The sequence below is a fragment of the Thalassophryne amazonica genome, chromosome 4 (assembly GCF_902500255.1).
Source record: "Thalassophryne amazonica chromosome 4, fThaAma1.1, whole genome shotgun sequence".
Taxonomy (NCBI): Eukaryota; Metazoa; Chordata; class Actinopteri; order Batrachoidiformes; family Batrachoididae; genus Thalassophryne; species Thalassophryne amazonica.
The window spans coordinates 57,595,506-57,610,972 of record NC_047106.1 but is presented as its reverse complement, the minus strand read 5'-3'; the positions used below and the strand labels follow the sequence as shown (position 1 = coordinate 57,610,972).

Genomic DNA, 15,467 nt, shown 5'->3' with positions numbered 1-15,467 from the left:
TGACCCTTGTGTAATTCTTCATTGACCCCTGTAGGTCATTAGAGGTCAGCTCCAGGATGCCTCCACATCCGAAAATAATCATTAGTGAATTTAGAATATATGTGCCAAATTTCACGCTTGAATCACAAAAATGCACAGTCATTTTGGAAATCTGCTGCACTAAAATACTTAACTGAAATGTGCAAATTAATATATGGCTTTGAATCAATGAATTAATGATTTTTCTTTGAGAAAAGAAGGTATAGTGGACTTCGAGGCTGTGATTTATCTGCTGAAGATAAAATGACAGAAAGGTTTGGTTTGTTTATGAAATACCCTTCCTGATCATATTGTCCTCTCACCAGATGTTAATACTTTTTTAAATTAATCATGATGCTTATTACAACACCACCAGCTTTCTCTTATTTTATTATGCTATTGTTGTAGTTGTATGACGTGTGCTTTATATATACCTTTATGCATTTTTACACACGAATAAATGAAGTAAATTGAATTGAAGTAGTATGTGTGAGTGCAATCTGGCCGTTTGATGGATGCTTTTTTTGTTCCCCTTCGTAATGCAGGTTGTTGCGTGTGTCCGTCCACAAAGCAGTAGCAGGTAAAGAGCTGCCGTCTCTCGGTGAGTTGTTGTAAATGCAACTACCAATCGTAAATTATTCCGATGCGATCATATGCAAACCCTCACATTCACTATGTTCCACATTACTTGGATCTAGACTTGGAGTTTAGAAGGAAACGTGGGAGAACAAACGGAAAACTCAACTGTCAGCTGTGCGAGAAAGCCGACCTCACAGCCCGGCTTCCGGGGATTCAGGGGCCGCTTCGTAACTTGACGGCAGAGACTTCGGTCGGTAGTTCAGGAGAAAAGTGTGACAGACTTCCAACTCTTAAATTCAGCACCTTTCGTCATGTCAAGAAAGCTACAACGGACAGAAGTCTGCGCCGATTGCAGTGCGCCAGGTAGGAAAGAGTCTCATAAGACTTAAACAAAACCACTGCTCTGGAACAATACGGCGGTAGAGCGACATGTTGGCGTGGCGGGGCCGAAGCTGCTGTCACTGTCATCGTGTACACAGAGCAGGAAAACGGCCGGTCCGCTCCGCTTAGGCCCTGAATAAGCAGTGGAAATAGGCGTGTGGTTCTAACGGGGAATATCTGTCGTTAATAGCTTTTCATCATAGTCTAACGTAGTCTGTAGTACAATATATGAACATTTTGTTTTCCGCAAATTTCAGATTTTTGTCGTTTTTGTTTGGAGAAACGTTTGTTTTGATTTTCACCAGTGGGGCAATTTAGCTTAGCATGGCTAACAAGCTGGTTGTTTTGACACTCTATTTTATGACAGAAAAAATGATTAGTCGACTGAACTTAAATTTTATATTACGACGATCAGTTTTGTGATTGTATTTCACAGCACGAGCGTTTTTAATTAGTATATTATCGTTTTCTTTCAGCGTTTGCTGTCAGATTTGCAGCTACCGGGCTAACTGTGTTAGCTTCGCTAAAACGGTAGGCTGCTAGTCAGAGTTAGCTGAGCTGATTCAGCGTCAGTCATTTTAACTGGATCTAACTTCAGTTTTGTTTGTGCAATTTGATCCCTGTTTAATATAGTCACCATTGTAAATGTGGACAACAGTGCCCACCGGAATCAGGCACATTTTACAATTAAAACCCAGACATTTAAAAGAATATAATCCTGCCTCCCCCCTGACAGTTGTGAATGAGTTTGTCAGTAAGGTATTGCTGCATCACTTTGCTGTTTAATGGTCCTGTCCGAGTTTAACGGAGGTGATGCCCAAACAACCGTAGTATCTTTTCCTGCAGCTCCACATACTTTTCATATTTGGTGATTTGTGCTGCTACGTTTGTTGCATTCATGCATTTGAACAGCTGCTGTCTTACAGCTGGTCCCTCTGATAGTTTGTGTGTCCCTAAGCTTTACCACTCTGTTACTTGGTGCTTAAAAATCCAAGTGGCTACATTGGGTGTATGATTTATGATGTGATTCTAATTTGCTGCTGTGTGTCTTTTTCATTGAATAATTTAGGACTGATTTGTTCATGGTGGTTGGAACACAGGAGGAGTTTCATACAAGCAGACAGATCAAATCTTGATTCCTTCTCCCATTTGCCTTCTGGCATATTATTGCTTAAATTTTGCATTTGCTTAAGAAAATCTGACACAACAGACAGTGTGCTATGTGTAATAGAGGCCATCAAGTGGTGCTGTGCAGAAGAAGTTAGTATAAATCTCACTCTTCAAGGCCAAAAGACACTCTAGCGACAGACTGTAGAGCCCATGGTTTTTAGCCTTGGGGTTAGAGTATCTGCCTCCCATCCTAGAGGTTATGTGTTTGCACCGAGCGGCACATGTATGCATTTAGCAGCCAGTCTGCTTTGTGTGCCCTTGGTCCAGTCAGCCCTTAGAAGTGAGATTGAGTAGGTTATGATTAGTACTTGGCTGGGAGACCACTTTGGAAGACAAGGGGCTGTGTATGTTTCTCCATGTAGAACTGTAGCTGGGCTTCTGGTGCAGGACTTGTGCCAAATCCCACTCCAGATCACAATCAGATCAGCAGTGGTGATCCTGAACAGCCAGGGGCAGAAAGACAAACATCAACAATGATAGAATTCAATTTGTTGAGTGTTGCTATCTAGCACCAAATCACAACATTAGTCACCCATAGGCGCTTCACAAGAGTAAGGTCTAACCTTTTTTTCCCCCTTGTGACTACTTGTTACCTTTCAAATCAAAGTGATAGGGAAGGGACAAGAAGCCAATGAAATATTGTCCCCATTTTCTTGAAATGTAAATCATTGAATACAATAAGTATCCCTATCTCTCAGTGGTAAATAATGAGGAGGTGATGGTTAAAGCAGTGAGCTTTTGACCAGAGGATCCTTGGTTCAAATCCCTACCAGACCAGAAAATCTCTAAATCCTAGATTGCTTACAGTGTGTAGTGAGTGCTTAGCATGACAGCACCCTGACAGCACTGTGTGTGAAGGGGTGAATGTCAGGCATCAGTGTAAAGCGCTTTGACTGTGAAAGCAATTTAAATGCAGTCCATTTAACATTTACAGGGATGAGATTTTTCCGTGGATCCGCAAATTTCCGCGGATTTGACAGTCCTGGGGGTCGATTTTGTGAAACGTCCAAATCCGTTGAGAAAATTTTAGGGGGGGGGTAAGAATGCAAAAAAAAAAAAAATTAATGCCAGCAGTACCTTTAGGGGCTTTCACAGTGGCGTATTCGTAGAGCTGCTCATTACAGCGTTGCGTTTCATTTAAATACGGCCGAAATACGCGCATACTCAGCCTTTAACAGTGTTCGTTCATACTTGCAGCTGTGTGTGTTCGCATTTTAATGTGCGCACCAGTTTCAGTGCTATTTTCTGCCTCTGTGGAAGTGTGCTCTGTTCTCTACTGCGTGGTGTGGTGTGGCTCAAAAACAGTCATTTAACATTATTATTATTATTATTATTATTTTTTTTTTTTATGCAGCGAGTGCGCGTTTATTTTAGAGTCACAGCTCTTTTCAGCTTTGATCAGACTGATCGATCAGGGTGTTTGATGAGCGCACCGACATGTAGTGAGTGCGCGTTTATTTTAAAGAGTCACAGCTCTGATTAGACACAGAGAGAGAGAGAGAGAGAGAGTGAGGGAGGGAGGGAGAGCGCGCGCGTGAGAGAGCGCTTTTATTTTATTTTAAGGAGTCTGATAGAGGAGAGAGATTTATTTATTTTGAGGAGACTCAGACTCCTCAAAATAAAAAATCTCTTTCTCTGACAGAGAGAGATAGAGAGAGAGAGAGAGCGAGCGCGCGCGAGAGAGTGCTTGAAACGATGCGACACAGTGAAACAGTCCTCATATATAATTAGTCCAGTATGATAAAGTGAAGCAATGATCTTGTGATACAGTGTTATAGGTGGAGATCACATCGACTAAATATAAACCTTATATGGTCTGATAGTTCAATGGACATAGAACATTGGATTATACATGTACATGTTTCTGTGTAGGCTCTCAGTTGTCCAGGTGGCTTCCATAGTAGAGAAGCTTGAATCTTCGACTGGACTGGGTTGCTTGACGTGAGGACGTTTTGCTTCAAATCGCAGAAGCTTCCTCAGCTAAAATTCTTGCTCTGGTAGTCTGACTTCCGTCTTGACTCTTGTAGAGACGAATAAAACAGAAGCCAACAAAAGCTGGAGTTTTTAACCTAACCAGACCCCTCCTACCGAGAGGCTGACTGCTACAGGCTAGTGACTAAACAATAGCTCTAATTAGCACCTCTGAGACCCCCTCCCCGGTTAAGGCTGGGTTTCAACTGTTTTACAAAGAATGCTTCCTTGACACCTCTCTCTCAAACCATTTCTTCTCTCTGGCTAAGATTCAAAGTTCCTTATCCTCAAACGTGTGGTTAGTGTCTTTCAGGTGGAGATGAACTGCAGACTGAGGTCCACTGGTGCCCTCTCTGCGGTGCTGGTATAGCCTTTGGTGTAAAGGTTGCTTAGTCTCACCTATGTAGTGTTCATTACAGTTTTCCTGACATAATGTAATAAACGCTACATAGGTAGCGGGGAGGGGGTCTCAGACACGCTTTGTCCCCTGTTTACAATGGTGTACTCAGGTCAAAGCAGTTTCAGTCTTTTGTTCATGGTAATGAGTCATTCACGTCATCAGGAAAGTCGTCAAGGGAGTCAACAGGAGAGACTTCCATCCCATCATTAGGAGGGACAGCTGCCCTGTCATTAGGAGGGTGCTAACTAGAGCACAATAGGTGCTAATTAGAGCTATTGTTTAGTCACTAGCCTGTAGCAGTCAGCCTCTCGGTAGGAGGGGTCTGGTTAGGTTAAAAACTCCAGCTTTTGTTGGCTTCTGTTTTATTCTTCTCTACAAGAGTCAAGACGGAAGTCAGACTACCAGAGCAAGAATTTTAGCTGAGGAAGCTTCTGCGATTTGAAGCGAAACGTCCTCACGTCAAGCAACCCAGTCCAGTCGAAGATTCAAGCTTCTCTACTATACATGTACATGTATGTTTGTTGACAAGTGTGCCATGCTGAAAGTGGAGAATGCTGAAAATCAAGTAAGTCTAGTTATGAAAAAATATTTTGGTCACAAAAATACACATGTACAGTAGATGGTCTTAGTAAGGGTTTACAGTTTGAATTATAGATATGAACACCTGGCATTTATAGTAGTTTTTAATATCATTTTAGTGCAATTTACATGTTTTAAAACAGCAAAAATGCTTTGGCTTCTGACCCCCTGGCCAGGGCTCTGCCCTGGACCCGCCGGGGCCTGTGGCCCCTGGACCCTGGCTTATTTTCCTCTGAAAATCAAATTTGCCAATCTCATCCCTGCATTTATAATCATTTAAAACATTCTACGATCCAGGACAGGATGCTCTTGGTGGGTGACTAATCCAAAGTAATACTCTGCCTTGTGTAAAAAACATTTCAACACAGACAGATTGATATTTAAAAAAAAATGCAGACCCTCCTCTGTAGCATTTTGTGCAGGGGAGAACATAAAAAGGGAAAGACCTGTCTTTGTTGTCAGACAGTTCTTCATTTCCAGGAAGAAGTCTTAACCTTCCTTCAACTGAACACTTAAATTCTCTTCTCAACATGACACAGGTACATATTAACCCATGTGCAGTCTGTTCTGCAAAATGCTGACTTGGACACTCGTGACAGACTGTTTCCCTACTTGGCAGCTTTGTGTCATAGTTGTGGATTCTCTGTGACACAGCTACAAAGGAGGGTTGATACACCCAGAATTAGCTCAGCCTCAAGACTCTTTAATGTCATGCCAGGGCAATCTGTATGGTTTGTAGCAACACTCAGTCATATTGTCATGAATCAAGGTATACTTTTAGTTGAACACATATGTAATTGCATAACAGCCAGAGACACAGTATCAGTCATTATGGAATTTGTACGATTTCTTTTTCTGTCTGTGGGCAGTGTCAGTGTTGTGTGTGTGTTTTAATCCCTAAGGGGAATAAAAACAAGGTGTACTATTTCAAGTAATTCTATTGGTGATGTGGATCAGTGCTTGTTGCCGCTGCAAAAAACAGATTGTCATGCAGACATCCTTCAGCTTTTAGGTACAGACACATACATGCGCACAGAACCTCCAGTTTGTTTCTTCAAGACTTCTGCTGTCTTCAAATGTTTACTATTCATTTTCTTATTCAGATGTAAGCTTTTAAGCAGGAATAATTGAAAGTTGTAAAAACAGACATCTATTTCCTCTTTATGAATTAGGTTCCCCTCCACCATGAAACTTTAGGTCAGCTGTAGCCTAAATTGTGTCACATATTGCGTATTGGCCGATATGCTGCTGCTGATTGTCTGTCTAGGTTTAATAGCTTAATGGTGTAACCTAATATTGATCCCATGAGCCAAGCAGATAACTTAGCCTGTGAGAGTTTTTTATATTTATTATCCTGATTAAGGAATTAAACCACTGCAGACCAGCGATTAAAGCTTCTGGCTGCTTTTTTAAACTGGCTCATGGCTCTTTGTTGAGGCATTTTGCATGCAGTTGTTTTTGTTGTTGTTATGGTCATGTAAACGTGCTCCGCTACGTGGGACTCAACTTGGGGACAGGGGAGCTCATCTCCCATTATCTGGCTGTGGAAAAAAAATCAAGCGCACTCTGTCACAGGGTGCACTTAATTTTTTTTTTTTTTTCACAGGGGCGTCCCAAAATTGTGTACGAGTAAACATACCATTTTGAGCAAGGAGCGCATTTTCGCATTTCCAAAATGCCACACAAAAACACCAAAAAAAAAAAATCAATAAAAGTACAAACCTGGGCCAATTCAACATGCAGATCCACGTCCGATCTGTGTGGTGACCCTCAGTGCAAACAAAGGAGCAGCCGAAGGGACTTACTTTTACCTAATTCTTTCACCAAAACATCACATCTAGGCTTGCATCTTAGATGTATCTTCCGTAGCTGAACTTCCAGGTCTTTTTAAGAAAATCCTCCTCTATATCAGTTAATCATGAAGGTGTATAACTGGGGATACAAACTGTTCTCATATAAAATCAACAATAATAATACTATTAAACAGAGCTCTGGTATTGGCAGATATCCAAATTCAGGTACCTGGATCGGAAGTGAAACAATGTGATTTGGTGCATACAGCATTAAATACACTACTCACATTTATTAAAGGAGCAGGTATGTTTTTGTACTGCTGACAGAATTGTCAGGAATATGCCAAATCAATGCCAGGAGTGTGTAAATGCTAGAGTGGGGCATACACCTTATTGATTGTTTAACTTTGGTTTAATAAATGCTTTGTTGGTGTACTAAGCTGTTTTGTTATGAGGTAATTTTCACAGTTGATTGAGTTATTTTTTTTTTAATCACATAAAAAACTGCCAAACCACTCAAGAGGTTCAAAAGAAATTAAATTTATACACAGTTATGCCAGTTCACTTACAGTTATATAACACAATCTACAGTTTGTACCTGCTCCTTTAATAAATGTGAGTACTGTAAAATGAAAATTTCACACAGTGGGAACTTCCAGCAAGGACACCTTAGATCATTGGTGTCCAAACTATTCAAAAAAGGGCCAAGAGGGTGCAGGTTTTCTTTGTAGCCACTGACTCCAGCAGATGATTTCACTGATTAACATCACCTTGAGCAGATGGGATGAGTTCATCAGTGAATCCACCTGCTGGTGTCAGTGGCTGCAAAGAAAACCTGCACCCTCTTGGCCCTTTCTGGAAATATTTTAGACACCACTGCATTAGATGATCTGTTTGGACATTTCACAATGCAACAAGCCGTACTATTCCAGGTATTTGTCATAAAAGCTCAAAAAGACAGACACAACCCTCCACAACAGTAGCAGATTCTGAGTTTCAGACGTAATGAGAGGCAGATGTGCTGGGCTCAGCAGCTGTCACTCAAAGCGACCGCACCCTAATTATGCATACCTTTAGCCTCATCTTAGACCATTGAAGAAGCATTTAACCCATTAACTAGAATGGGGATGTTAGTTTTGTAAACTACCATATTTTCTGGACTATTTGTTGCACCGGGGTATTCATCACATCTTTCTAAAAATGGGTAATGAAGATGAAAAACCATATGTGAATCACATTTATTTTTGAACTGTGGTGCAAATGGTTTATGCAGCAAGAAGCAAAATGTATTTAATTGGCACATTATTTGTCATACAAACACTGCATTAATCAGCAGAAGCTAATGGGATAATTAGTGTCATTGTATAAGGCACAAAGAGTCAACTGCTTCTTCTGACCACGGAACAGACGGAAACATCAAAGTGGAGCTAAACGTGCACGTTTGCCTCACTAAATGTAAATAAACATTTTAATTAATTATGCATTTTTAAAATGTATTAGTTGGCCTTACTTTAGTCTAGCCTTCCTTCGTTGTGATTCTGGCTATCCTACAAAATTAAACAAGTGGAATACTGAGTAGTACGATGGTTATTCCCTTGGTTTCAGTGCGGGAGGTTCCCGGTTCAAACCCCCCTGCTACATTTATCCATGCAAGGTGGAGTTGCGTCAGGAAGGGCATCTGGCATAAAAACTTGTGCCAAATCAACACGCACATCCACCTTGGATTTGCTGTGGTGACCCCAAGTGAAAACAAGGGAGCAGCTGAAGGGACTCACTTTATGATGGTTGTTCCCTCAATTTATTCAGAGCGTGTTCTTTCACTTTGAGAGCATTGTTCATTAATGACACTTTTTTTCTTAAGATCAGGCATGTCCTCCTCATTCAGTTGTTGTTGTACTACAGTTGGCATCCACCTTAATGGTCCATTACGTCACCTTGTGCTCCGGAATGTCATATACAGGAGCAGCTTGTCGTGTGTAGATGGTACCATCTTATTGCCCTAGCTGATAATGCAGTATTTTTTAATGTACAGCCCCTGGCAAAAATTATGGAATCACCGGCCTCGGAGGATGTTCATTCAGTTGTTTAATTTTGTAGAAAAAAAGCAGATCACAGACATGACACAAAACTAAAGTCATTTCAAATGGCAACTTTCTGGCTTTAAGAAACACTATAAGAAATCAAGAAAAAAAAGATTGTGGCAGTCAGTAACGGTTACTTTTTTAGACCAAGCAGAGGAAAAAAATATGGAATCACTCAATTCTGAGGAATAAATTATGGAATCACCCTGTAAATTTCCATCCCCCAAACTAAAAATTGCATCAAATCAGATCTGCTCGTTGACATTGACCCTATGCCATGACATTGATCCTATGTGTCTTTTTGCAAGGAACGTTTTCACAGTTTTTGCTCTATGGCAATATGCATTATCATCTTGAAAAATGATTTCATCATCCCCAAACATCCTTTCAATTGTCCAAAATATCAACGTAAACTTGTGCATTTATTGATGATGTAATGACAGCCATCTCCCCAGTGCCTTTACCTGACATGCAGCCCCATATCATCAATGACTGTGGAAATTTAGATGTTCTCTTCAGGCAGTCATCTTTATAAATCTCATTGGAACGGCACCAAACAAAAGTTCCAGCATCATCACCTTGCCCAATGCAGATTTGAGATTCATCACTGAATATCAGTTTCATCCAGTCATCCACAGTCCACGATTGCTTTTCCTTAGCCCATTGTAACCTTGTTTATTCTGTTTAGGTGTTAATGATGGCTTTCGTTTAGCTTTTCTGTATGTAAATCCCATTTCCTTAGGCGGTTTCTTACAGTTCAGTCATAGACGTTGACTCCAGTTTCCTCCCATTCGTTCCTCATTTGTTTTGTTGTGCATTTTTGGATTTTTGAGACATATTGCTTTAAGTTTTCTGTCTTGACGCTTTGATGTCTTCCTTGGTCTACCAGTATGTTTGCCTTTAACAACCTTCCCATATTTTTTGTATTTGGTCCTGAGTTTAGACACAGCTGACTGTGAACAACCAGCATCTTTTGCAACATTGCATGATGATTTACTCTCTTTTAAGAGTTTGATAATCCTCTCCTTTGTTTCAACTGACATCTCTCATGTTGGAGCCATGATTCATGTCAGTCCACTTGGTGCAACAGCTCTCCAAGGTGTGATCACTCCTTTTTTAGATGCAGACTAATGAGTAGATCTGATATGATGCAGGTGTTAGTTTTGGGAATGAAAATTTACAGGGTGATTCCATAATTTTTTCCTCAGAATTGAGTGAGTCCATATTTTTTTCCCTCTGCTTGGTCTAAAAAAGTAACCGTTACTGACTGCCACAATCTTTTTTTCTTGATTTCTTATAGTGTTTGTTAAAGCCAGAAAGTTGCCGTTTGAAATGACTTTAGTTTTGTGTCATGTGTGTGATCTGCTTTTTTTCTACAAAATTAAAAAACTGAATGAACATCCTCCGAGGCCGGTGATTCCATAATTTTTGCCAGGGGTTGCACAAATTGCTTTTGAATTATGACACAGGTCCATCGAAACAAGTATAAAGAAAAGAAAAGTCTGGAAAATATGAAAATTAATTAATGAATTTTTTAAACAACACTGAAGACAACTTGACAATTTGTTTGGTAAGTTTGTAATGCTGAATATGCATATATTCCCTGTTTTTCTGTAAGATCCGGGCTGGACCAGTATCAACCGAGGGGTCCTGATCTGTGATGAGTGCTGTTCAGTCCACCGCAGCTTAGGCCGGCACATCTCCATAGTCAAGCACCTGAGGCACAGTGGTTGGCCTCCCGCGCTACTGCAGGTAAGCCTGAGGAATGAAGAGCTAAGAGAAAGGAAAGCAGGGAGTCTTACTTGGGTAGAGGAGAGCCTGGATTCAGGATGGTTGTCTCAGTCTGCACATGTGGAAAATTAAAGCCAAAAACAGTATTTCATGACTGGAGCAGTGCCACACAGAATTTTGACTATCGCTCTGACTGGCTATGCTTTCCAACCTGTATCCACATTGGTTGGTTGATTTATTTTTTTCTATAGAAAATATAGCCCTTTGTGGATAATTTATTGAGCTATATGTGGTAATGTTTCAAGCATATCTCTAAGACCATATGTCTCAAACTCTGTAAAATGCAGTTTGGCTAGGTTCAGGTTATGTGAGGATGGATATTCCAGAACACACAATACTGCATAGTGCTTTCTTTTTTCCTCTCAACCCTGCAATTTCCACTGTAATTAAGTCATTTGAAAGTATAGGGGTTGTTTAAAGGAGTTTGTGTTCCAGTGGCATTTAAGATGTGTTGTGGCTATACTCTGCTGCATATGCATGTGACAGTGGTAATTTTCTTTCTTGGCGTTGTACCCCGACTGCATGACTGCTGTGCATTCCAGATGGTTCAGACATTGGCCAGTAATGGAGCCAACTCTATATGGGAACACAGTCTCCTGGATCCAGCTCAGGTGCAGAGCGGTCGTAGAAAACCCAATCCCCAGGACAAAGTCCAGTAAGTATGCTGTCATTGGGCTGCGAATGCCACAATCAAACATTTTGCCTGATGTGGTAACTTGTTTATCTCTGCCGTATAAGAATGTTTTGTACTGCAGTTTTTCAGAAAATAATACAATTTTTCAAAAGTTCAGAAGAACTGCACCCAGTTGATCCTTAATTCCCTTCAGTTTTCACTTGCTCCTTGATCATGGTCTTTAGTGTCAGTTTTTTTTTGCTGGTGTTTTTTGCTGGTGTTTTAAATATGGCATTTGGTAGTAATGAGGTCAAGCATTTGGCATAGATTTGTTCATGACTTTTTCACTGTGTTATTGCTTGTGTTGTTTTGTTGTTTTCAGGATCACTAAACACTGATATAAAAATTTCCCCCTCACCCCACCTGGGGAGGGTGGCATGTGATAGAGGCCCTTTATTCAGAGAGTAGCGACATGACAAGCCAAAAAAAAAAAAAGTGGTCACGTGACTCGTGGTGCCATCTTGGAGCCAAAATACCGTTCACTGTTAAGCTGGCCGCATGTAAATCCAGCTATTTTATTTATTTATTCACTGAAAATGCTGGGTTGCTGTGCATTTGGATGCACAAATAAACACAAAATGGGATCAAGATGTACAGATTCACTTCAGATCCGAACAGAAAAAAAGGTTGGGAAAATAAAGTAAAGATGGAAGCGACTTCATCATCAAAGCTTTGAGAGGTAAATTTATTGTTCAGTCCCATTTACAGTAAAACTCACCTAAACTGTCATCGTATAACCAGAGGTTTTTGTATGGTTTTCCATGTAATAAACACCATATATAACGGATGTTGCATAACAGATTTTCGCTTACATCGGATAAAGTGTCCTGTCCGATCGCAGTGTATTTCCATTCAGTATTTTAATGTTTCCCATAATCACTGCGGCACCAGCAGAGTTCCGGCATTTCAAAGCCATGTAAACAATGGCAAAGCGAGGATGTGGATGGCTGGATTACTTGTCTCGGTACATTTTTCTATTCATTCTTTCAATTATATGAAGATTTCCAGTGCGTATGCTGAAAAACAGCCCCACATCATGATGTTCTCACCTCCAAACATCACTCTTGGTATTATGGTTTTGGAACGATGTGCAGTGCCATTAATGGTATGTATTGTGGCACCCAAAGACTTCAGTTTTGGTCTCATCTGACCAGACTATATTCTTGCAGTATTTCACAGGTTTCTCTAAATGTTGTGCAGCAAACTTTAAATGAGCTTCAACCTGCTTTTTCTTAAGCAATGAAGTCTTGCGTGGTGAAGTGAGTGTATTACTTATTGTTCTCTTGGAAGCAAATGTATCTGCTCATTCCGGGTCTGAAGCAGTCCTTGGCTCTTGGACAATTCTTCTAATAATTCCTTTCACTCCTCTGTCGGTAATCTTGTGAGGAGCGCCCGGTCATGGTCACGTTATGGTGGAATGATGTTCTTTCCACTTTCAGATCATGCTCCCAACAAACTGAAACATTCAGTTTAGAAATCCTTTTGCAACCAAATGCCATCAGTATGTTTTGCAACAGTAATGTTGCAAAGATATTACCCACCATGAGATATTTCTTGTGTGATAATAAGACATCTTTTTAGACACCATTATTTGGGACAGAAATAGCTGATGTTAATTTGCACAAGGGGAGAACTGCTTTCTCATTACTGATAGATTTCAGATGGTGTCTTGGCTTTCCATGTCTTTTTTCACCTCCCTTTATTCAGGTGTTCAGTACTTTTTCCTGTCATTTTTACACCTAGCTTAAATTTTTGGAGATCTATGGTTTGATTTTGTTGTGTGTGCACATTAAGTAGGTTGTTACTGACATATGGTGAACATTTCATGTCAGTAGCAACCTTTTGAAATATATCTGAGAAAAATTGTAACATATTTAATACTTAATTTACCTGCTGTATGTGTGTACACACACGTATGTGTGTGTGTGAATGACACCTTAATGCATTCTTGCCATTTGATTGGTACATTGTATGTCACGTCACATTCATTATTCATTTGATTGTATGTGTGATGCCAGGTGCCATGCATTGTGGTATTATTGTACATTTTTGTCCCATACATTTTGCTGTCTTGTACTCCATGAGCTTTTCCGAAAAACGCTTCTCTGAAGGAGGAAGCTAAATCTAGCATTTGCTGTGTTTAAGGGGACATCTTTAATGACTTTTGAAGCACTGGCAAATGAAGAATTGGACAAGTTCTTATTCCAGTTTTTTGCTGGATTAAAGAAAGCAGATGTGTGCTCCACATAGCCTGCTAAGCTCAGCAGCACTCATTGAACTCAGTGGTGTGTCAGTGAACTGCCTGGGGAGTAGATTGTACTGCTGGGTCTTGCTGCCCTCTGATTCTTTCTCCAAGAAGAAATACCTCTAATTTTAAGTACAGTTCCAATGAAGTTGGGACGTTGTGTAAAATGTAAATAAAAACAGAATAAAATGATTTGCAAATCCTCTTCAACCTATTTTCAATTGAATACACCACAAAGACAAGATATTTAATGTTCAAACTGATAAACATTGTTTTGTGCAAATATTTGCTCATTTTGAAATGGATGCTTGCAACACCTTTCAAAAAAAGCTGGGACAGTGGTATGTTTACCACTGTGTTACACCACCTTTCCTTCTAACAACACTCAATAAGCGTTTGGGAACTGAAGACAGTAATTGTTGAAGCTTTGTAGGTGGAATTCTTTCCCATTCTTGATTGATCTGGGGTCTCTGTCGTATTTTGCACTCCATAATGCGCCACACATTTTCAAGGCCAGTCTAGTACCCGCATTCTTTTACTACGAAGCCATGCTCTTGTAACATGTGCAGAATGTGGTTTGGCATTGTCTTGCTGAAATAAGCAGCGACGTCCCTGAAAAAGACGTTGCTTGGATGGCAGCATGTGTTACTCCAAAACCTGGATGTACCTTTCTGCATTGATGGTACCATCACAGATGCCATGGGCACTAGCACACCCCCATACCATCACAGATGCTGGCTTTTGAACTTTGCGCTGGTAACAGTCTGGATTGTCTTTTTCCTCTTTTGTCCGGAGGACACTATGTCCATGATTTCCAAAATCAATTTGAAATGTGGACTCATCAGACCACAGCACACTTTTCCACTTTGCGTCTGTCCATTTCAAATGAGCTTGGGCCCAGAGAAGTCGGCAGCGTTTCTGGATGTTGTTGATGTATGGCTTTCACTTTGCATGGTAGAGTTGTAACTTCCACTTGTAGTGACGAACTGTGTTAACGGACAATGGTTTTCTGAAGTGTTCCTGAGCCCACACGGTAAGATCCTTGACACAATGATGTTGATTTTTAATGCAGTGCCACCTGAGGGATCGAAGGTCATGGGCATTCAGTGTTGGTTTTCGGCCTTGCCGCTTACATGTAGAACGTTCTCCAGATTCTCTGAATCTTCTGACTATATTATGGACTGTAATTGATGGAATCCCTAAACTCCTTGCAATTGAACGTTGAGAAACATTGTTCCTAAACTACTGGAATATTTTTTTGACAAGGGTCTATAATGAAAGATTTCCATTCATGCAGTGGAATGAATATTTTAATTTGTTGAAAAATGTCATGTACCATTCAACGGGCACCTTGTTGAATATATGTTCCAATTTTGAACTCATGCAAATATTTCTACCATTGCACTCAAACATTCATTATTTGTACAGAGATGTGGAAAAAGTGTATGCACCTTTAAGGTTTTATGTGTTTTGAATGTTTATATCATCAAGATAGATAGATAAATAATTTTAATAAAAAAAATATTCTGGCTTTTTATAGTAAATTTTCTGAAATGTTGCCCTTTAAACTCGCAGTGAGAAGTAATCTCTGAATCATGAATTTAAAAAAAATATGATGGTGCAAACCTTTAGTATAAGACAAGTAAACCATCACTTTTGCATCCAGTCTGTGATCTGGATTATACCAAAGGAACTTCTGATGGTCATATTCTTACATTTGTACATTATTAAATGATAGACAGGAGGCGCAGTTGACAGCTGTGCCAGCTACAAGAGAGTCAAAGTA

At 40.2% G+C, this 15,467-nt stretch overlaps 1 protein-coding gene across 4 annotated transcripts in view; it reads left to right on the top strand.

Moving 5' to 3' along the window:
• Window positions 1–580: 580 nt before the first annotated feature.
• git1 (G protein-coupled receptor kinase interacting ArfGAP 1) overlaps window positions 581–15,467 on the top strand; it is a 79,529-nt gene continuing 64,642 nt past the window's right edge. For all 4 annotated transcript variants that reach the window (XM_034167934.1, XM_034167935.1, XM_034167933.1 and 1 more), the window contains exons 1-3: window positions 581–960; window positions 10,591–10,724; window positions 11,306–11,418. In XM_034167934.1, coding sequence (XP_034023825.1) covers window positions 909–960; window positions 10,591–10,724; window positions 11,306–11,418 — 299 coding nt within the window. In that variant the 5' untranslated portion in view covers window positions 581–908. The remainder of the gene's footprint in view (window positions 961–10,590; window positions 10,725–11,305; window positions 11,419–15,467) is intronic.